Source organism: Cetorhinus maximus, chromosome 2 (genome assembly GCF_964194155.1).
Source record: "Cetorhinus maximus chromosome 2, sCetMax3.hap1.1, whole genome shotgun sequence".
In the NCBI taxonomy this organism is placed as follows: domain Eukaryota; kingdom Metazoa; phylum Chordata; class Chondrichthyes; order Lamniformes; family Cetorhinidae; genus Cetorhinus; species Cetorhinus maximus.
In genome coordinates this window covers 28,729,998-28,751,962 of record NC_135880.1, presented here as the reverse complement: position 1 = coordinate 28,751,962, position 21,965 = coordinate 28,729,998, and the positions used below count along the sequence as shown (strand labels likewise).

At 45.2% G+C, this 21,965-nt stretch overlaps 1 protein-coding gene across 4 annotated transcripts in view; it reads right to left on the bottom strand.

Annotated features, from left to right (window-relative positions):
• The window catches only part of LOC144692796 (protein WWC2-like), a 263,584-nt gene that overhangs the window by 13,164 nt on the left and 228,455 nt on the right, over positions 1-21,965 (bottom strand). For 2 of the 4 annotated variants that reach the window (XM_078561877.1, XM_078561895.1), the window contains exons 13-20: positions 15,685-15,765; positions 14,685-14,771; positions 12,079-12,271; positions 10,697-10,861; positions 5,999-6,132; positions 4,566-4,743; positions 3,457-3,621; positions 481-573 (exon numbers count right to left, since the gene is read on the bottom strand). In XM_078561877.1, coding sequence (XP_078418003.1) covers positions 481-573; positions 3,457-3,621; positions 4,566-4,743; positions 5,999-6,132; positions 10,697-10,861; positions 12,079-12,271; positions 14,685-14,771; positions 15,685-15,765 — 1,096 coding nt within the window. The remainder of the gene's footprint in view (positions 1-480; positions 574-3,456; positions 3,622-4,565; positions 4,744-5,998; positions 6,133-10,696; positions 10,862-12,078; positions 12,272-14,684; positions 14,772-15,684; positions 15,766-21,965) is intronic. The other 2 variants (XM_078561881.1, XM_078561889.1) reach the window with 2 other exon arrangements.

Here is a 21,965-nt window from a genome sequence, read left to right as displayed (position 1 = left end):
TGTCCTTCCATTGTGCCAAGAGAGCAGAATTGTAAAATGATCCTCGTTGAACTATTTTTAGTGTATTAATCATATTGATTTACTATGTAAAAGTACCAAATATACCTAATGTTTTAGACATTTAATCTATAATCAAACTGATAACCCCACTGTGGAATTGTATACACTGTTAAACATAAGAATTAAAAATGTGATTGCGGATGCACCTATTCAAGGTTTGAAACCGTTAAATCATTCAGAACATGCCCCCAGTCCCACTATTTTGCCCATTACAATTCCAACATATTTTTCAGCCATGCCTAGCATGATATTACAATGACTGTCTTCAGGCAGCTCACAGGCTGGTTACAATCCAGATCCCATTCTTCTATGGCGGAATATGTTGGCACAATCCCGAAGAACTTACCTAATAATTTTCCGAGGTAAGATTTACTCTTTCCAATAATATGCACGTTTTTGCGAATTATTAATAAGACATACCCTTTTAACTCGCAAACTTCGCCGTTCCATGGCATTACGCACAAAAGGCGACCTTTTGGCTAATGTTGAGCTGTCACTGTCACTTCGATTCAACTGTTGATATAGAAAACAAAGGGGGTTAAAGCAAAAAAATGTAGCTTACATCCACAGTGAATGTTGTTGAAATATACATACTGTAGGTGTTAGCATCAAGCACTTCCAACTCAGGTATAACAAAGACCTGAAGTAGAGTAAAGATTCCTCTGTTCTGCCCTAAAAATGGACCTTCAGTCCTTTGATGAATGTACCAGACATACTTTTGGTCTCAGAGAGTGAATCTGCCACTTTATTCCTGGACAGGTTTGTGTTTTACATCCATGTCTGATAGGAGCTACATAAAGACTTCCCAACTCATTTCATGTGCAAACTTGACAGTCAGCAGCAAAACAAGACTTTCATCTCAACATTCTGGGCTGGATTCAAAAGGCCTCAGGGGTGAAAGGACAGCGTGTTAACTGGTTGCAACAACCCTTTCCCAAAACAAACTTGTAAGCATCTGTTATTATCCAAAATTATTCTTTGTGCATTAATCATATAATCCGGATTTATTTTCTGAATGGCTGCACAAAATTTTCAAATGTAACTCATATTTCAGGCATCTAATGGGTCCTCTATAGTCAAGCTAATCATCCTATTATGGAATTGTAAACATTGTTGAAGCGTAAGGATTAAAAATGTGATTGTGGATGCACCAATTCAAAGTTTAATACCGTCAAATCCCTCAGAACCTTCACAGCATTCCCCCAGTCTCATTATTATGACCAGTACAGTCATAGCACATTTTGCAGCTGTAGCTAGGATGATATTGCAAGAATTCCCTTCCCTGATTACACTTTTGTCTTAATTCTGACTCTACCATAAACTCACAGAATCACAGTGCAGAAGAGGCCCTTCGGCCCATCGAGTCTGCATCAACACGTGAGAAACACCTGACCTACCTATCTAATCCCATTTACCAGCATTTGGCCCATAGCCTTGAATGTCATGCCGCTGGCTGCACAATTGTGGTCTGTATTCAGTGCTGCTCCCTGTTAATGGTGCCATAATAATGAAGAACAAGGAGGTAAAACAACATCTGTTTATTCCTCTGACCTACTCAGGGATGTTGAACCACAAGCTCACTGGTACAAATAAGCTAAGGAAACACATTAAAAGTCATCCTGGGGAAGTTTGAGATTGTAAGTGACAGTGAATGGTTTCAGGGATGTGGGACTTCAGTTAAGTGGACAGCATGGAGAGTCTGGCTTCTTCTCTTTGGAGCAGAGATGATTAAGGTGTGGTTTAATAGAGGAGTTCAAAACCATGAAGGATTCTGACAGAGCAAATAAAGAGAAACTGTTTCCAGTGGCAGACAGGTTGGTAACCAAAGGACAAAGATTTAAAGTAATTGGTAATGGGGGGGATTTTTTTTTTATGCTGCAAGTTGTTATGATTTGGAGTGCATTGTGTGAAAGGATGGATAAGCAGATTCAATAATCACTTTCAAAAGGGAACTGGATAAATACTCGAGCAGGAAAAATTGGCAGGGCTGTGGAGAAAGTGCTGAAGAATTGAACTAATTGGATAGTTTTTTCACACAGCTGGCACAGGCTTGATGGTCTGAATGTCCTCATTCTGTGTTGTGTTAGAATCATACCTGTCAAGACTGAAATTTTCCTTTACAAAATGGAAGGACCTGGAATGATCTGCTTATCTGGATGCTAACCTGGGATTTTTTTTAAAAAAGTCATAAGTTCACCTTGGAACTGTCTTGTAAGCAGGCATCTTCCAAGAAATCACCTGACCAAATGGCACTTGAGAAAGAGTTATTTGTTTGTGTTGAACTGCAAAGCACTTTACTTCATGAAAAGCTGGGAGACAAAAAAGGCAGTCACATGGGAGAGAGGGGAAAAAAACTTAAGTTGTGAACCTGCTGGTTTGGAAGGCAGTTGTTGGAGAACAAGCTGAAGAAAGAAGGCCATCTTGACTGGCTCCGTCTCTCTAACTTGCCTAAAATAGAGTGTGGCTATCAACCTGTAGCCAGAGAACCCTCATCTGAGCATAGCCAGTCTGTACTTGGACCTGCAAAGCTAAGACCAGTGGTGAGAATGTCCAGGCATCCACCGGGATCAGTGGCCTGTCTTCACACGAGAGAACTCCAGGTCAACAGTGTTGAGATCCTGTGGATTTTATCCTTTATTCTATAATGCCCATCCTCCAAAGCCCATCTCTGCAGAGAGACTCTATCTGTTTGTCCTTTGTCTGTCTGTGTGCATGCTGGGGGAATTCTTTAGGAAGAGATAGATAGTTATACTTCCTAATTACAATTGTGTGTTAACCGGTACTTGCAACTTGTTAAAAGAAGTTTTGTTTTAAAATAAATGAATCATTCTGAGTTTTTGAAAGAAAACTGGTCAGAGTCTCTTTTCTTCTGGGAACCAGAAGGTTTAGGTACACAACTGGCCATTTTGGTGAGAAAATTAAACATGTAAATGAATGGTACAGCCTGTGGAGTAGTGGGGCTTAATAATTCGCACACTCCTCCCATCCCGGTCGTAACAGTTTTATAATTTTATGATTCGAGAGTGTTAAAATGGGAGAAACACAGCATGAGCTTGGTATGTAGGTCTAAACAAATTCATACTTGCCAGTAAAAGGATACTGAGGTCACTTTCATAATATGCACATCTGCATGTACACATACTAGGGCCCATTCTACAAACACATGCTCCTGTCATGGAGATACCCACACAGGGAACATGTTACAGGGAATCACAGGCATGCAGCTTATACATTCTATCCATGATGGAAGGAAAATTATGCGCTGTGGCCCTGTGACATAACGCCCATGTTGCTGGAAGCAAAGGGTCCTAGATTTTACAAACATATATAGAAAATATTGTGCATGAAACAAACAATTGTGAATTGCTATCAATACAATTAAGTAGAGTTTCTTACCCTGCAAATGTACTGATTTCTTTCTCCTGGAGAAAAGGTTTGGGATCTTACAATCATACTGTTCCTCACAAAATGCTTTTGCCTATTGTTCAGGTTGGTCCTGTCCTTAGGCCTGACAGCCACACACTCCATCACAGCCTCCTCCGTGTTCATTTCCTTGTCAACCTGTGCACATCAAGTGCAAACATTCTGTCAGCTGCTGCTGTATGAGAACTGCTCACAGGGTTGTTCACCAAACATTAATGTTTACTCAGAGCAAGCCCAACACTGTGAGATAAATAGAGCAGTGTGACTAACTCAGAAAGAGCCTGGGCCACCGTAAAGAGACAGTTCCCCTGGATTCCACTTGGACCAACAGAGCAAGGGCAGCAACGTAAATAGCTGCCTTTGGTAGCGTTGGTGCCACTTAGCCTGACCGCACAGGTCAGCAGATTGTCACAGCATTGGCCTAGACCTTTCCCAGGGCAGGTTTGCACAAAGTTATTACACAGTCACTTGAAGAAGAAGCGAGTTTGTAATATAAATGCATCAAGTTATTCACTAGAGACTTACAATCAAAACCATTAAAACGTGATGACAAGGCATTGCTAGTGTAAAAGGCAGGGATGCTGGATAGTCTAATGAAATCTTGAGGTAATTGGCACCTATGCTGATGACCTGTCTTCTACCATTCAATGGTATGTGTACCAGGAGTATGGGCATATCTAGTGTGAAAAAACTTGCTTATGCCAAATACATTTTAAATGTCTTGATCTGCATTTCATTCAAGATTTACTCATTTAACTCCACAGACAACTTACCAGCCAGCTGGACGTTCCACTTACTCAAATAGACAAGATACTCCGATAGCCCAGGCTTGCCGGCTACTGCAAGAGCTTCAATTTATATGTATCTCCCCCAAGCACTGCGCTCCCCCAACCCTTAACTGTACAATTGCAACTTTTCTGTCATTCTATGCTAAAGTACAAACAGGTTTACATTTTTGTCATTGTATCAGGGGCAGGAAAGAATAAGTTCACAGCCAACACCCAGAGTTCCCAAACTGCTTGAGCACTGCACAGAATTGGGCTCCCTTTTTAATGGAGGTGGTTAACGGTAAACATTCCTACCAGAGTTTGCAGCACTATGTGTGACTCCATCACACCACTTCTTTCTTCATCACTCATACTCTGGGGAATTTCTTGCAATTCAACTAGTTCCACAGCATCGTCTTCCACCTCTGCCTCTTTGCCAATGCCCTTTCCTTCTTCCTGTGCCTCAGCAGTATCTTCCACCAGCATCTCCAGCCTGCATTTAGCAATAAGTTATAAAAGTCATACAGGGTTTCATCTGGTTTTTTTGTCACCTTTTGTCAAGATTCAAGGTCAGATAGGATATGTGGATGAATGGCTGAAGAACAGGGGTAGGTAAATGTGATTAGAACTATTTTCTCGTGTTGAGGGTAAACAATGACATGGACTAATTGGACTGAACTCCCTGTTTCTGTGTTGTAACTTCTCTGTTTTACTGCATGTATGCAGTTGGAGAAAAAAGACCAAAGTCTATCCAGTTTGCCTTTATCCATCTTGGCAGCTGCATGATACAATAATAATGGAGTTGCTGATTAATCATGGTATGAGCCATTGTTGCTTATAACATGGCCTAAAAGCCACTGGCAGCCCACCCTCTCTCTCCCTGTGACACCTGCTGCTCTCTATGGCTGTATTATTGGGTTGCTCAGCTGTAGCTATTACCAGAGCCGGGACTTGTTACCATTACCATTTTTTCCTCTTGTCAACCAATAATACTAAAAGTTGAAGCAATCACAACAAACCTATTAAAACTGTAGGCCCAACAGTTCCATTTTCCCCTATCCTCTCTTTGACTTCTACTCAGCACCTGCCCAGAGTGCTGAGTAAGAGCTCATAGACAGTAGACTGTGCATGTAGGCCTGGGTTCCATCTATGCTTATATCATATTGGAAGATTACAAAGTGGTCCTTGAGGAAAACACCTGTTAGTAACATTTTTCTTTAATTCACTCATGGGATGTGGGCATCTCTGGCTAGGCCAGCATTTATTGCCCATCCCTAATTGCCCTTGTTTAGGGGGCATTTAAGAGTCAACCACATTGCTGTGGGTCTGGAGTCACATGTAGGCCAGACCAGGTAAGGACGGCAGATTTCCTTCCCTAAAGGACATTAGTGAACCAGATGGGTTTAATGACAATCATTTCATGGTCATCATCAGGCTTTCAATTCCAGATTTTTTTTATTGAATTCAAATTTCACCATCTACCGTGGCAGGATTCGAATCCCGGTCCCCAGAATATTACCCTGGGTCTCTGGAATATTAGTCCAGTGAAAATACCACTATGCCATCGCCTCCCCTGCATGGGCCCAAAGACCCCCTAGATTCAGGACATTCAACTAGACTACTACTGGAGTTATGGTGGGAGCTTGGAGGAGCTCATGTGGGACTTCATTGGCCCAGTGTTTATACAAAAGAGGGAAGAATGCTCCATTCAAAAGGTAAATTGTCTAGCATCACAAAGTCTACAGTACCAGTCTTCGCCTGCTGCACCATCTCCGTCCTCTGTAGCCAGTTCCTGTTCTACAGCTTTCAGCTCAACAGATGTCCTCTCCAGCAGTGCAGATACAGCATCCTGCTGGATATGAAGAGAAGAAAGGCAATGGAACTGAAGAAGTCAATATAGAGAATTATTTTCTTTCATGTAGGTTTTTGTACTTGAGCAGAAATATGACACAACTCACCAAAGGCTTTTCAGTTTCTCCTAAAGAATGCAACATCTCTGCCTAACGTAAGTTATAATTAACTTCCACTCATGGAAATGATTTGTGATTCTTAAATTTCAAATACATAATTTAGCTGTATAATTTATATTTTTATCTACAGAAACCTGCTGGGCAAATTCATCAGGCAATAAGGCATTTAACTGAAGTTTCGTAACGCTTTGGTCAGAAGTAACATCATCAGATCAAATAGCCAGCTTCAGGACCACTGCTAACCTCTTCTTGTGATATAATGAAATTAAATCTTTCAATGTTTCAAGTGGTTTCAGTTTTTACATTTCACACACACTACCGAACAACTTGCAACTAAATAATAAGTTTGAGTTTAGTAACTTTCCAATATCACTGTGTTGATCAACACATCTATACCCTAGGTTTCCAAATGCCATCTAACCATAAGGTCAAATACTGAATGGTAGGGGGGAGTTTTCCAGCAGGTGTTCATGACCTCAATATTGGGACGATTTGAATGTCTCAAACCCGTGCTTTTCGGCAGTACACACGCTAGCATCACTTTATGGGAGACGGTCACCTCATTGGCCACCTCCATGTTTGAAATCCAATTAAGGGAGATGGGCGGGACACAGACGCGGGAGGCCCAGTGTGAGGGCTCGCAGCATTGGCCCCACTGGGAGAGGTTGCTGCTTATGAGGCAGATGGAAAGCTTGAGGGCGCTTCAAAATGGAGGCGCTGTTGAAAGGCTCCAGGGGGATGAATAAAAAGGGAAGCCCAGCGCTGGTAGAGCCATCAGTGAGGAGGGGAAACCCCACCCCCCCCCCCCCCCACAGCATTGCTTTTGGCCATGGCTGTGGCTCGGACAGCACCTCTGATATCCCTTTGTCATCCCACAGAGAGGCCATCTCCGAAGTTTTGCCGTGCTACAGGCACAGCGGGAAGCCTGTGCAAAGTTGCTTCGCTGTGATAAAATGGCCTTAATTGCCTTAGCTGCCTGTCCCGCAAAATTGAGCAGATTGCTGATTCCTGTGGCACCCCCACTGCTGGGAAAGTCACCCAGAGGCAGGACAGTGTCGGACAGCCGTCCGGATGGAGTTTTCCACTAATTTCTCAGCCCTCCAGCCTCCAAGTCTGCTTTCACAAGGGCAGGAAAATTCCCATAGTTTACTGAGGAAATAAATCAATTAATCTTCAGGCACGTATAAACCCTTAAGAAGCTAAAAAAGGTTACACTAGTGATACAAAGTTAAGGAGGGAGCTAGGATTGGTTCCACTCTCCCCATGTTTCTAAAAATAATGCCATGTGCTCTTGTTAGCCCAATCTCTTTAAAACAGAACTTGTGCATTTCGAACATTCAGTACATTAGAATACAGAACAAGTCCCCTCTGCTGGTCCTGAGAGCAGCATCAAATACAAAGTGATAAATCAGGGAGCCAAGGGGTTCAAAATTGGACTACCCTGTGCCCATTTTATTAGTGTAGAACAAGGGCCAATTTCAAGGACGAACGTTCCATGTCCAAAAGATACCTCAAAGCCATCTCACCGAATATTGACTAGGACCATTTTTCAGCCTCAAATAGGCGCGAGATCCCTAATATTCATAAATGACATACCCAATGCCGGCTTTAGGCTCTCTTTATTAAACTGGACATCAACAAACAGAGTAGAAACAATTTTTCTTTTTTTAAAATTCATTCCCGGGATGTGGGTTTCGCTGGCTGGGCCAGCATTTATTGCCCATCCCTAGTTGCCCTTGAGATGATGGTGAACTGCCTTCTTGTACCACTGCAGTCCATGTGGTGTAGGTGCACCCACAGTGCTGTTAGGAAGGGAGTTCCAGGATTTTGACCCAGTGTCAGTGAAGGAACAACGATATATTTCCAAGTCAGGATGGTGAGTGACTTGGAGTGGAACTTCCAGGTGGTGGTGTTCCCATCTATCTGCTGCCCTTGACCTTCTAGACGGTAGTGGTCATGGGTTTGGAAGTTGCTATCGAAGGAGCCTTGGTGAATTCCTGCAGTTCATCTTGTAGATGGTAAACACCGCCGCTACTGTGTGTCGGTGGTGGAAGGAGTGAATGTTTGTGGATGTGGTGCCAATCAAGTGAGCTGCTCTGTCCTGGATGGTGTCAAGCTTCTTGAGTGCTGTGGGAGCTGCACTCATTCAGGCAAGTGGGGAGTATTCCATCATACTCCTGACTTGTGCCTTGTAGATGGTGGACACGCTTTGGGAGTCAGGAGGGGGGTTACTTGCTGCATGATTCCTAGAACCTGACCTGCTCTTTTAGCCACAGTATTTATATGGCTAGTCCAGGTCAGTTTCTGGTCAATCCCCCAGGATGTTGATAGTGGGGGATTCAGTGATGGTAATGCCATTAAATGTCAATGAACTATGGTTAGATTCTCTCTTGTTGGAGATGGTCATTGCCTGACACTTGTGTGGCATGAATGTTACTTGCCATTTGTCAGCCCAAACCTGGATATCGTGCAGGTCTTGCTGCATTTGGACATGGTCTGCTTCAGTATCTGAGGAGTCATGAATGGTGCTGAACATTGTGTAATCATCAGTAAACATCCCCACTTCTGACCTTATGATGGAAGGATGGTCAGTGATGAAGCAGCTGAAGATGGTTGGGCCAAGCACACTACCCTGAGGAACTCCTGCAGTGATGTCCTGGAGCTGAGATGACTGACTTCCAACAACCACAACCATCTTCCTATGTGCTAGGTATGACTCCAACCAACAGAGAGTCCTCATCCTGATTCCCATTGACTCCAGGCTAGGGCTAGGGCTACTTGATGCCACACTCAGTCAAATTCTGCCTTGATGACAAGGGCAGTCACTCTCACCTCACGTCGGGAGTTCAGCTCTTTTGTCCATGTTTGAACCAAGGCTGTAATGAGATCAGGAGCTGAGTGGCCCTGGCGGAACCCAAACTAGGCATCAGTGAGCAGGTTATTGCTAAGCAATGCCGTTTGATGGCACTGTTGATGACCCCTTCCATTACTTTATTGATGATTGAGAGTAGACTGATGGGGCGGTAATTGGCCGTGTTGTATTTGCCCTGCTTTTTGTGTATAGGACATGCCTGGGCAATTTTCCACATAGCTGGATAGATGCCAGTGTTGTAGCTGTACTGGAACAGCTTGGCTAGAGGCGCGGCAAGTTCTGGAGTACACGCCTTCAGTACTATTGCCAGAATATTGTCAGGGCCCATAGCCTTTGCACTATCCACTGCCTTCAGTCATTTCTTGATATCACGTGGAGTGAATCGAACTGACTGAAGAGTGGCATCTGTGATGCTGGGGACCTCTGGAGGAGGCTGAGATGGATCATCCACTCGGCACTTCTGGCTGAGGATTGTAGGAAATGCTTCAGCCTTATCTTTTGCACTGATGTGCTGGGCTCCTCCATCATTGAGGATGGGGATATTTGTGGAGCCTCCTCCTCTGGGCTTCCTCCACTCGGGATTCCATCAGAAAGATGTTAATAAGGTGCAGACCTAATTGTGGGCTAGCTTGGGCCTCCTGGTTACCATCTGTGCTCTGTACGCAATGCCCATTTCAGGCCCACGGGAATTCCCACACCAAGAATTAATGTCAAAAAGGAAGGCTTTGTAAAGAAGGGTGAAGCGTGCAATAAAATAAGAAAGGGGTTAAGCAAATAGACTACCACCTTCTGCAAACTTTGTATGTCTTCCCTCAATTTTCTTAACACAATTTCAAACTAATTTACTAGGCTTACATAAAACATGGGCTGGATTTTATGCCCACACAGGTGTGCTTGAAGGCAGGGGGAGGGGCTTGTAAAATGCAACACATGTTTTTCCCACTGCATTCCCGCCAACCCCTGACCGCCATTTTACAGTGGACGATGGAGGCGTTGGGTGCCAACTCAGCCTTGAGCCTACTAAGGCCCTTAAGCAGCCAATTAGTGGCCTCTAAAGTGCCTCAACCCACCACTGCAACTATTTTACTTGAGTCAGGGGGAGGCTCATACCTAGCAGGTAGCCTGGCAGTTTTTACTGGGCGGGTTGGTGTAGGACAAAAGGGGGAGGAGCAGGAACCTCCTTTGAGGGACCCATGTGCCCACAGGAGGCAGCCCCCTTCAAGGTCAAACACCGCCTTTACCCCCACCCCCCTCCCCAGCCTCTCCAACCCTGCCTCCCACCCCTCCTCACTAGGGCCTATAAACCAGGCCTTGCCGGTACCGCAGACTTGTCTCCACAACCTCCTCTAGTTTGGGGACTGACTGTAGTCCCAGCAGTTGCCACAGCTCAAACCATAGCTGCCAGCCAATTGGATTAGGATTGGCCAACAGCTCACTAAGGCAGGACTTCCTCCCCAGATGAGGGCCGAAGTCTCACCCTGAGGCAATTAACACACTGTCTTTCTTATGACATGGCATTCCACTTTCAGTTATTTGTGCCCATTGGTTTCAGCTCCGTGCAATGGTTCTACCAAACCTAATTCAGTCTTCTGAATAACCTTTACCTTGTCTATAGTGCTGCAGGGCTGAGGTGTCAGCAAGGCTTCTTCAGTTTGTGCTTTGTTCTTTGAATTATGAATGTTCATGTTCTTGTAATGTAGCATGTTGTACCAGCTTGTCAAAGTCTCACCATTGCTGGAGAGGTCCGCCAGACTGATTTGGGTTCCAGCCTTTGGAAAAAATTCTCAGTCTGATTATTGTTTTAAACAACTTGGTTAGCGCGTATGTATAAAATTCCTTTGAATCTCTTTCACACAGGAAGTTTACAAAGGAAAGATTTGCATTTTTATAGTACCTTATCATGCCTCTCAGAAAAGTCTCAGAAGAATTACTTAAAAGCACACTGACTGCTATTGGCCCGGACTTTGTAGTAGTAATGATGGTGAAACTGTCACCATGGGTCCTCTGAAATTTCTGCACATGTACAGTTCAATGAGGAAATCCTGAAGTTGCTGTTAGTGGTTCTACACTTCCCCATATGCCCATATGGTGCATTGTTATGATCCCCCTTCAGCGACTGCAGTTAAGTAGAAATCCGCCTCCTCCTTCAGGTACCATGCTTTAAGCGGGCATTGGCGACCATGGACTTTCATTGGTTTGGTCCATGATTATGCCTGGCAAAGTACTGCAGTGGTTTGCCATTGCCTTCTGTAGTATGGCTGACCAGGAAACTCCCACTTTTACCGCCTGCCATCAGAAATGTTAGAAGGATTTAAGGGCTTATAATCATTCTGTTTGGTCAATCAAGTTCTGAAGTGGGACTTGAAGCTGGAGCTTCTGGCCCAGACGTAGGGACACTGCCACTGCAGCACAAGACCCCCCTTAAGTAGAAATCACTGAACTGATGAAAAACTTTTACACTATTACTTTCAGTGTAATGTAAAAACCCTCGAAAAGGTTATACCTTGTTGAATGAGGTGTAACCGGGTTTTTAATGGGGTACTGTTTTTTTTTAACTCTCATTGACAGCTTACACCCTTTTTTTATTTTAAAGAGCAAAGGATTTAAAAAACTTCAGATCATGACAGTTATACAGACCTTATTTGCCCTTCAAGAGCATTTACGTCTACTCCGTCAATCGATGCCTCCCGCATTATGGGTTAAGGTCCTAGTTCAGGGTTTTCCCTGTGTGAATCACATCCCGCCCCATACTACCCGCCAGGAAAAACTGGATCTGTTGGAAGTGGGAGTGGGACCATTGCATCTGGGTCATGCCCACCATTTTTAAAGGTCAACAGAGTCTTCCCGAGTCCGAGAACATCTGGCCCTAACTATCCAGCACATCTCAGATTGCTGTAAGCTTTCTGGGAGTCAGCCTACAAACTGCTTCCTGTTTCCTTATTTAATGGCTGTGAAATAGTGCAAATAAGGCTTCTTCATCACTCACCAGACAATCATCCAACTGCGTCTTCCCCACAGAGCAAACATCAACTCGTAGCGTCTTCTGATGTAAAGCAGCTTGGGTAATGGCTACCCTGAACACCTCATTGAACATGAGACTCTCTGCAACGCTGTGAACCTTTGTCCGGAAAAGGCTGCTGGAGTCACACGAGCTCGGAAGCAATGCAGCTCTGATGTACCTGCAGGGTTACAAAATTAACTTTTACACTAAGGACTGAAATTACTAAAGATTTGATAATCAGCGACGGTGTAAGTTCAGCATTTGTCATTGAACAACCTGCATAGGATGCGCACAAATTATTTTCCATTTCTGTTTGTTTCCTATAAAAATATTTCCTCTCCCCCACTCCTGAAGTGATTCAATGAGCTGCATTTCTCGTGCCCAGCAAGTGCGGGTGCTCACCCCGTCACTTTCCCATCCAAGCTCACCCCTATAATACGGAGATGGGCGGGTGCCAAAATCGGCAGCCTGCCCACCATATTTAAATAGCTAATCAAGGGTCAATTGGGCTTGTTATCAAGCCAATCGACCTTGATACTACGCCACGCACACCGTAAAACATTTGGTGTGGGCAGCCAGGCAGGAGTGGGCAACCTGATTTTTTAAATGCAACCTTTAAAGGGCGGGGGGGTCCTGATCTTCAGGAGCTGCCCTTTGCGGATCGGGGGGCGCCCCCCCATGACCGAACCCCTCTTTCTTCCTAACCCCCGCAACCTTAAATCCAACCCCGCAACCCTGCCCCCTCCCTGACCAGCTGAAACCCTCCCTGTCCAAGACCCCATATATACTGGTTCTGTGGATCCATTGCACCTTCTTCCTCCTCAATGCAGTCCCGGCAGCAGCCACTGATGCGCTCTTGGCACTGTCGAGACTAATGGAGCTGCCCGCCGATCAGATTGGCCAGCAGTTCCAGAGGGTGGGACTTCCTCCCCAGTGAGGGGCTTTTGTTAAGCCCGCTCGCAGCGCACTATGGCTGCTGTGTGGGCTGGCGTGGAGTGTGTCGGCTCCATGCCGACTTTGCTTCCAGAAGAGGGGAGAACCGTCTGCCACTGTATCGGGAGCAGGTACCTGACAGCAATCTTCTCCAAATTGGCCATTTAGTGGCCAGAGGACAGTTTTGCTGTTTAACTAGAGACCACGGGCAGGCTCTCGAAGCTGGAAGGGCAATAGGAGGGCTTCAGCACAGAAGGAGTTGCAGCCTGCCATTACGGTTAAGAGAGAGAGAAGGTCCCTCCACAGGGTGGCCTGTGGCTGCAGCTGTGACACACTAGGTGGGGCGGGGAGGGGGTGGAGGGAGCTTCTAAGGTATGATGGAGTACTGGTCCGCCTGGTCTCCAGCCTCCAGGCAGCTGCCATGCTCTCAATGCCTCAGGGGGCCTGCAGGTTGACTGGAAACTCCTGATAATTGGCTGTAATTGGCTTTTAAATTAGCTTCGGCAATATGGGTTTATGGACAGGCAGCCATTCTACCCTGGAACTAGCCTCCAGCAAAAAGGCAAAAAATCTTGCCCATTAACTCCATTTCTCTCTCCACAATTTTCTGTTTTTACTTCAGATTTCTAGCATTCATGTATTTTGCTTTCCTTGTAGTGCGGAATGGTATATTGCTTTCCAGGTGCTAGAGTCTGAAACTTGACTGAATGGGTGAATAAGACCCTATGACGGTAAAGGAAAGAAACCCAAGGTCACAGTTCACTTAGGAACCAATGAGATCGATAGACTTAAAATGTTGCTCTTACAGAAAGGGAATTTCAGGAGCCAGGAAAATATTACAAAAAGGATTTGCAGGGTACTAATCTCAGGATTTTAAATTCATTCTCAGGATGTAGGTGTCACTGGCAAGGCCAAGGTCACAACATTTTCCCATCCTGAACTGTCCTTGAGAAGGTGCTGGTGTGCATTCTTGAATTGATACCATCTGTGTGCTGAAGATGCTCCCACATTGTTGTTAGGTAGGGATTTCCAGGACTTTGACCCAATAGTAATTAAGGTGGTATTGGAGAAAGAAGTTAAAATTCTCGGCGCACTGGACGCTTTTAGAGAAAGGGACATCTGTGACGTTAGAAAGGCCTAAACAAGTGAGGCACATTTAGAGATGATGTTGCAGTGTGTTAGTTTTTGGATCATTAGAGTCATTTATGACACAGAAGGAGGCCATTTGGCCCATTGAGTCCATGCCGGCTCTTTGTACAGCAATCCAGTCAATCTCATTCGTCCACTCTCATTCAGTCAAGTCTTATTAGCCCTGCAAGTTTATTTCCTTCGAGTGCCCATCCAATTTTCTATTGAAATCATTCATCATCTCTGCTTCTACTGCCCTGCGAGTTCCAGGTCATTACCACTTGCTGAGTAAAAAAGTCCTTCCTCCCATCCTCCCCTGCATCTCATGCCCAAAGCCTTAAATATGTGTCTCATGTACTTGTACCATCAGCTAATGGGAACACCTTCTCTTTGTCTACCTTATCTAAGCCTGTTATAATCTTGTACATGTCTAGCAAATCTCCCCTCAATCTCCACTGCTCCAGCCTCTCACTCCTGACTATTCCCTAATGTTGATATTGCATTGGGTTTTCACAGACAGCAGTACTTACACCTTGCACCCAGATGGCACGAGGAGGGCAGACGGATTTCTCAGCTGCACGATGATTATAATAAAACTTGCACTGGTGGGATCGTACCTGTTGCAGACGCAGTAAGAAAAATGAACAGTCAGAAATTTTGACACAGGAATATCAGCCAGCGGTGTAAAGTAGTGAATAACCAGCAATATTCCAAATTTGGTCCCTGTCCAGTGCTGACTTAACTCATGCCAGCTGAGTCAGTGCTATTTTAATTGCCTTCAGTGACCCTAAGTTAAGGAGGCAAACATTTTTTTATTTGTTCTTAGGATGTGAGCATCACTGGCAAGGCAGGCATTTATTGCCCATCCCTAATTGCCCTTGAGAAGGTGATGGTGAGCCACCTTCTTTGAACCATGGCAGTCCATGTGGTGCAGGTACACTCACAGTGCATACTTTTCTGTTGCAGTTTGATATAACTGGGTGGCTTGCTTGGCATTTCAGTGGGCAGTTAAGAGTCAACCACATTGCTGTGAGTCTGGAGTGCCATGTAGGACAGACCAGGTAATGATGGCAGATTCCATCACTGAAGGACATGAGTGAACGAGAGGAGTTTTCATGACAACCTGCCAGTTTTGTGATCATTATTAATGAGACTAGCATTTTATTCCAGATTTATTAATTAACTGAATTTAAATTCCCCATGGTCCCATGATGGGATTTGAACTCATATCACCGGAGCATCAGCCAGGGTTTCCTCTAATCGTCACTGTCCATCACTCTCTACTGAAAGTACATATGTGTAAGTGTTGGGTGAATACAACAGCTTGGATTTATATAGCATCCTTAAAGTAGAAATTGAGCTTGGCTGCGATAACACAACCCCGTAATCAAACAGGCCACCAACACACACTTCCTATGTTCACAATTAATCAGTGGCTACAGGACAACAGGAGGGAAGAGGACAAAAAGGCAAAAGAAATTCAGACTCACAAATTCAGCCATGCATTTCTAATTTGTTGAAATCACTTACTTCAGTCCTATCTGGATTTGAGCTGCCTCTAATGTGGAAGGCTCATCTTCATCATAAATGGCATCTTCAGTTTCATTTGGCCTAACAGCAATGTTGTAAAAATTTAAGTTAATGGAAATTACAAACTAAACATGAAGAACATGAGAGCTGGGAACAGTAAAAATCCACCATAAAATACCTGACAATTTTATCCAGAAAATATGTCACAGCCATCTGTAAGTTATGGTTATGGCCTCGGTTTAAAAAGCACTCACATATTCTGTTTAAGATGTTCTGCTGCACCTACAGGAGACATGGAAAAGCTGCAAATTTTATGTGGGCTTTTACGTAAAGTGTTGTAGATGTGGAAGATGCAGTACTTAAGGAATAAAGTCCACTCCCAGTGGGGAGCCATACTCACAGCAAGTTCAGTACGTAGAATCAGGCCTACAATGTTGCAGCCTTATCTCTGACCCACACCCCTGTGAGCCTGGCTCCCACTCGTAGCTCAAGATTATGGGGTTATCCCTTTATAGTTGCTTAGCCACTAAAAAGAAGTCATTTCTCCTTCCTTCACTTTTTCAGTGGACACTGTCAGTGGACACGAGCCAGACCAGGTAGCACCCAGAGAGTGAGCCCAGGGAGCTTGTGGACATCAGGTGAGAACAGTGTTACATTCAGCTGAAATACGCCCAAACAGATGAATGACCTTGCAGCAATTTGCTTCCTAAGTGAACCATTGGTTTTTAAATGTACAATGTAGTAATGAGTTGGGATGATAGTTCATGGGCATATAATGCCACATACTACCAGTGAGTAACTTCATTTACTGTCCTTTATGGAAGGAAACCAGCTATCCTTATCCAGTCTGGGCCATATGTGATTCCAGTCCCACACCAATATGATTGACCAGCATTTATTGCCCTTCCCTAGTTGCTCTTGAGAAGGTGATGGTGAGCTGCCTTCTTGAACCGCTGCAGTACATGTGGCGTAGGTACACCCACAGTGCTGTTAGGAAGGGAGTTCCAGGATTTTGACCCGGCGACAGTGAAGGAATGGCAATTTATTTCCAAGTCAGGATAGTGAGTGGTTTGGAGGGGAATTTCCAGGTGGTGGTGTTCCCATCTATCTGTTACCCTTGTCCTTCTGGATGGCAGTGGTCATGGGTTTGGAAGGTGCTGACTAAAGAGCCTTGGTGAATTCCTGCAGTGCATCTGGTAGATGGTACACACTGCTTTTACTGTGCATTGGTGGTGTTGGAAGTGAATGTTTGTGGATGGGGTGCCAATCAAATGGGCTGCTTTGTACTGGACAGTGTCAAGCTTCTTGAGTGTTGTTGGAGCTGCACTCATCCAGACAAGTGGGGAGTATTCCATCCACACTCCTGACTTGTGCCTTGTAGATAGTGGGCAGGCTTTGGAGGGTCAGAAGGTGGGTTACCCATCGCATGATTCATAGCCTCTGACCTGCTCTTGTAGCCACAGTATTTATATGGTTAGTCCAGGTCAGTTTCTAGTCAATGGTCACCCCTAGGATGTTAATAGTGGGGGTTTCAGTGATGGGAATGCCATTGAATGTAAAGGGACGGTGGTTAGATTCTCTCTTGTTGGAGATGGTCATTGCCTGGCGCTTTTGTGGCACGAATGCTACTTATCACTTGTCAGCCCAAGCCTGGATATTGTCCAGGTCTTACTGCATTTGGACATGGACTGCTTCAGTATCTGAGGAGTGATGAATGGTTCTGATCATTGTGCAATCGTCAGAGAACATCCCCACTTCTGACCTTATGATGGAAGGAAGGTCATTGATGAAGCAGCTGAAGATGGTTGTGCCGAGGACACTACCCTGAGGAACTCCTGCAGTGATGTCCTGGAGTTGAGATGATTGACCTCCAACAACCACAACTATCTTCCTTTGTGCTAGGTATGACTCTAACCAGTGGAGAGTTTTCCCCTGATTCCCAATGACTTCATTGCTAGGGCTCCTTGATGCCACACTTGGTCAAATAGAGCCCTGGTATCAAGGGCAGTCACTCTCACCTCACCTCTGGAGTTCAGCTCTTTTGTCCATGTTTGAACCAAGGCTGTAATGAGGCCAGGAGCTGAGTGGCTCTGGTGGAACCCAAACTGGGCATCAGTGAGCAGGGTATTACTAAGCTTGATAGCACTGATGATGAGCCCTTCCATTACTTTATCGATGACTGAGACTAAACTAATGTGGCGGTAACTGGCCAGGTTGGATTTGTCCTGCTTTTTGTGTACAGGACATACCTGGGCAATTTTCCACATAGCTGGGTAGATGCCAGTGTTGTAGCTGTACTGGAACAGCTTGGCTAGGGGCTTGGCAAGTTCTGGAGCACAAGTCTTCAGTACTATTGCCGGAATATTGTCAGTGCCCTTAGCCTTTGCAGTATCCAGTGCCTTCAGCCATTTCTTGATATCATGTGGAGTGAATTGAATTGGCTGAAGACTAGCATCTGTGATGCTGAGGACCTCCGGAGGAAGCCGAGATGGATCATCCACTTGGCACTTCAGGCTGAAGATTGTAGCAAATGCTTCAGCCTTTGCGCTGATGTGCTGGGCTCTTCCATCATTGAGGATGGAGATATTTGTGGAGACTCCTCCTCCAATGAGTTGTTTAATTGTCTACCACCATTCATGACTGGATGTATCAAGACTGCAGCGCTTAGATCTGATGTTGTTTTGGGATCGCTAAGCTATGTCTATCACTTGCTGCTTATGCTGTTTGGCACACAAGTAGTCCTGTGTTGTAGCTTCACCAGGTTGACACTTCATTTTTAGGTATGCCTGGTGCTGCTCCTGGCATGCCCTCCTGCACTTTTCCTTAAACCAGGGTTGATCCCCTGGCTTGGTGTTAATGGTAGAATGGGGGATATGCTGGGCCATGAGGTTTCAGATTGTGTTCGAGTACAATTCTGCTGCTGCTGATGGCCCACACCGCCGCGTGGATGCCCAGTCTTGAGTTCAAAATTTATCCCATTTAGCACGGTAGTAGTGCCACACATGATGGAGGGTATCCTCACTGTGAACAGGAGACTTTGTCTCCATAAAGACTGTGCGGCGGCCACTCTTACCGATACTGTCGTGGACAGATGCATCTGCGGCAAGCAAGTTGGTGAGGATGAGGTCAAGAATGTTTTTCCCTCTTGTTGGTTCCCTCAGCACCTGCTGCAGACCCAGTCTAGCAGCTATGTCCTTTAGGAGTTGGCCAGCTCAGTCAGAAGTGATGCTACCGAGCCACTCTTGGTGATGAACATTGAAGTCCCCCACCCAGAATACATTCTGCTCCTTTGCCACCCTCAGTGCTTCCTCCAAGTGGTGTTCAACATGGAGAAGCACTGATTCATCAGCTGAGGGAGGGCAGTATGTGGTAGTCAGCAGGAGGTTTCCTTGCCCATGTTTGACCTGATGCCATGAGACTTCATGGGGGCCAGAGTCAATGTTGAGGACTCCCAGGGCAACTCCTTCCCAACTGTATACCGTTGGGACAGGACAGACCCAGCAGATGGTGATGTCTGGGACATTATCTGTAAGATATGATTCCGTGAGGATGACTATGTCAGGCTGTTGCTTGACTAGTCTGTGAGACAGCTCTCCCAAATTTGGCACTAGCCCCCAGATGTTAGTAAGAAGGGCTTTGCAGGTTCGACAGGGCTGAGTTTGCCGTTGTCGTTTCCGGTGCCCAGGTCGATGCCGGGTGTTCCATCCGGTTTTATTCCTTTTTTAATTGCTTCGCCATTTCAGAGGGCGTTTAAGAGTCAACCACATTGCTGTGGGTCTGGAGTCACATGTCGACCAAGCCAGGTAAGGACATTAGTGAACCAGATGGGTTTATACAACAATTGGCAATGGTTTCATTAGACTTATAATTCCAGATATTTTATTGAATTCAAATTCCATCATCTGCCGTGGCAGGATTCAAAACTGGGTTTACCCTGAGCATTACCCTGGGTCTCTGGATCATTAGTCCAGTGACAATGCCACTACGCCATCGCCTTCCCCAGTTGTATTAGAAGATGGCCCAACATCACCACCACTGACTCAGGGAAACAAGAGATGGGCCATAGAGTGCTGGCCTTGTCAGCAATGCTTATACCCTGAAAATAAATAACAACAAAAGTTGAGCTACACACTCTAGGACAGCTCCAAGTTTAATCCTGATCTGTGCTAAGTTAAATGCTGGCAGCCAAGCTAGGAGCAGGGTAGGCTACCACTGTCTTTTAAGCTTTTGGGTTAGGGTGCAGATATCAGGCAGGATATTGAGACCGACAACTGGGAGACAGGTGCTGACGGCTGTGACCTCTGGGGGCTGACTGTTCGGAAGGGCATAGGAAGAAGCGAGCAGAAACGAAAAACTCAGCTGGCCAAGAAGAGAGCCCAGAGAAAACAGAGGCCAGTGAATTATGCACCTTCTCAGCCCACTGTCTTCCTCTGCAGCAAATGCGGCAGAGAATGCCATGCCAGAGTGGGGCACCTGGGCCACACCGGGTGATGTTCAACAGAGCGTTGACCACCATGGCGCAAGCCATCATCTTACGAGACGGAAGGCTGCCACATATCAGCCCAGAACCCTGCTTCTTGATTGATATCAGCAAACCCCTTTCGGAAGTGAGTTCAGTATTAGTCTCAGCCATGATACTCAGACCATGTTTAAAAGTCCATCAAGTATCCAAAGTCACGGGTTGCACAAAAAGAATGATCATTGGCAGAGTGAGCATTTTCAGACTAGCTAGGAAAAACAAAAAAAATAATTTTTAAAAAAAGGCTATTTGGAGGAGAGGGAAGGGGGTAGACCAGGACCACTCACATCAGTCCTGTCTCATTGAGCCTTGTTATTTCACATTTTTAATTGGATCTTTTCAGAGCAATCCATTGCACGTTGATGAATGGTGATTCCAGGAAGAATCCTAAAGACTATAGCATTTTCCAGTCTCCTAACTTAAATTACCACAGTCAGCTATATGATTCTGTAACACAGAAACAATTGTCCTAGATGCAGGACCGGTCACCACCGTTACCAATCTCATCACTCACTTTCACAAGAAGACAGCATGCCCAACATCTGTGCTAGCTGCTGACTGACTGAAAGTAAAATGTTGCCCTCCGCAGCAAACAGCCCTTTCACATGTTCCCCTGGTATCATGTTTTTCATGCTGTCATGCTCCAAAGTCAATGTAGGAAGAATTTTTTGGTGCTGTTCATCACAAATCATGAGACGGCCCATTACTGGCAATAAACTCGAGTAGCTGCACAGGTTAAGTGTAAAGTTCTGATGAGAGGTCATCGATCTGAAACATTGGGCTGAATCTTACAGTCCCCCAGGAGTGGGAAGCTTGGTGGACGGGGGAACTTAATTTGGTGGGAGGCCAAATATCAGTTTCCCAATGGCGGGACGGCATTTAGCAATTATGTTCTCGGGACTGTAAAGGCGGGTTAAAGGTGGGTGGAGTTTCCCGACAATGTCGAGAAGACCTTTCGAGTGCATTAGCATGTCATATATGCTTATTCAAAGGTTAACTCATTGGAATTAAGCTTCCCCTCCAAATTAAGGTCCCCGCCAGCGAGTAATTAGAACATTCACTTCTATGACTGCACGTAAGTGGAGTGCAACTGGTGAGGTAGACTCCTTCCATGATTAACGGTGAGTTGCTGCTGCATTGTCCTCTTTGGGGAGTGTCTGTAAATGTCAGCCTATGCTTGAGACTGGGTGGTGGTAGTGCAAGTTGCATGGAGGATGTCCAAAGAAGGGAGGAAGGGTCAGTAGGGTCGGGTGGAGCAGTGGCCGGGCAAAGGTGGAAGGGATAGTGCAGGCTGTCTGGGTGCCCTTTAAATATGGCGGCCGGAACATCAGCCCCATGAGGTCATGGCAGGGATGGCGACTTCCTGCCTGCCCCTGCCACGAGAAACAGCGATCTCCTTGCAGATCACATATTTAATCAGCTGAACAGTGCAAGATCGTATATGGTCAGCCATCTTGCCCTCCAGCAGAAATCATTCTCATTTCCGCGCCCACCGTCAAACTTAGACTCCAGAATGGAAGATTTCGGCCATTAACTCTTGTTTTTCTCTGCAGATGCTGCCTGGCCTGCTGAGTATTTCCAGCATTTTCTGTTTTAATTTAAATTTAAAGTTTATATTTCTCTCCATAAGAAAATTTCTGAGCTCGCAGGTATGGACATTTCAAGCTTTCTCTCCATTGTTCCTTTGATCAACAACAATTTGTACATAAATAACGTCTTTAATGTATTAAAATGTCCCAAGGTGCTTGATAGTAGTGTTAAC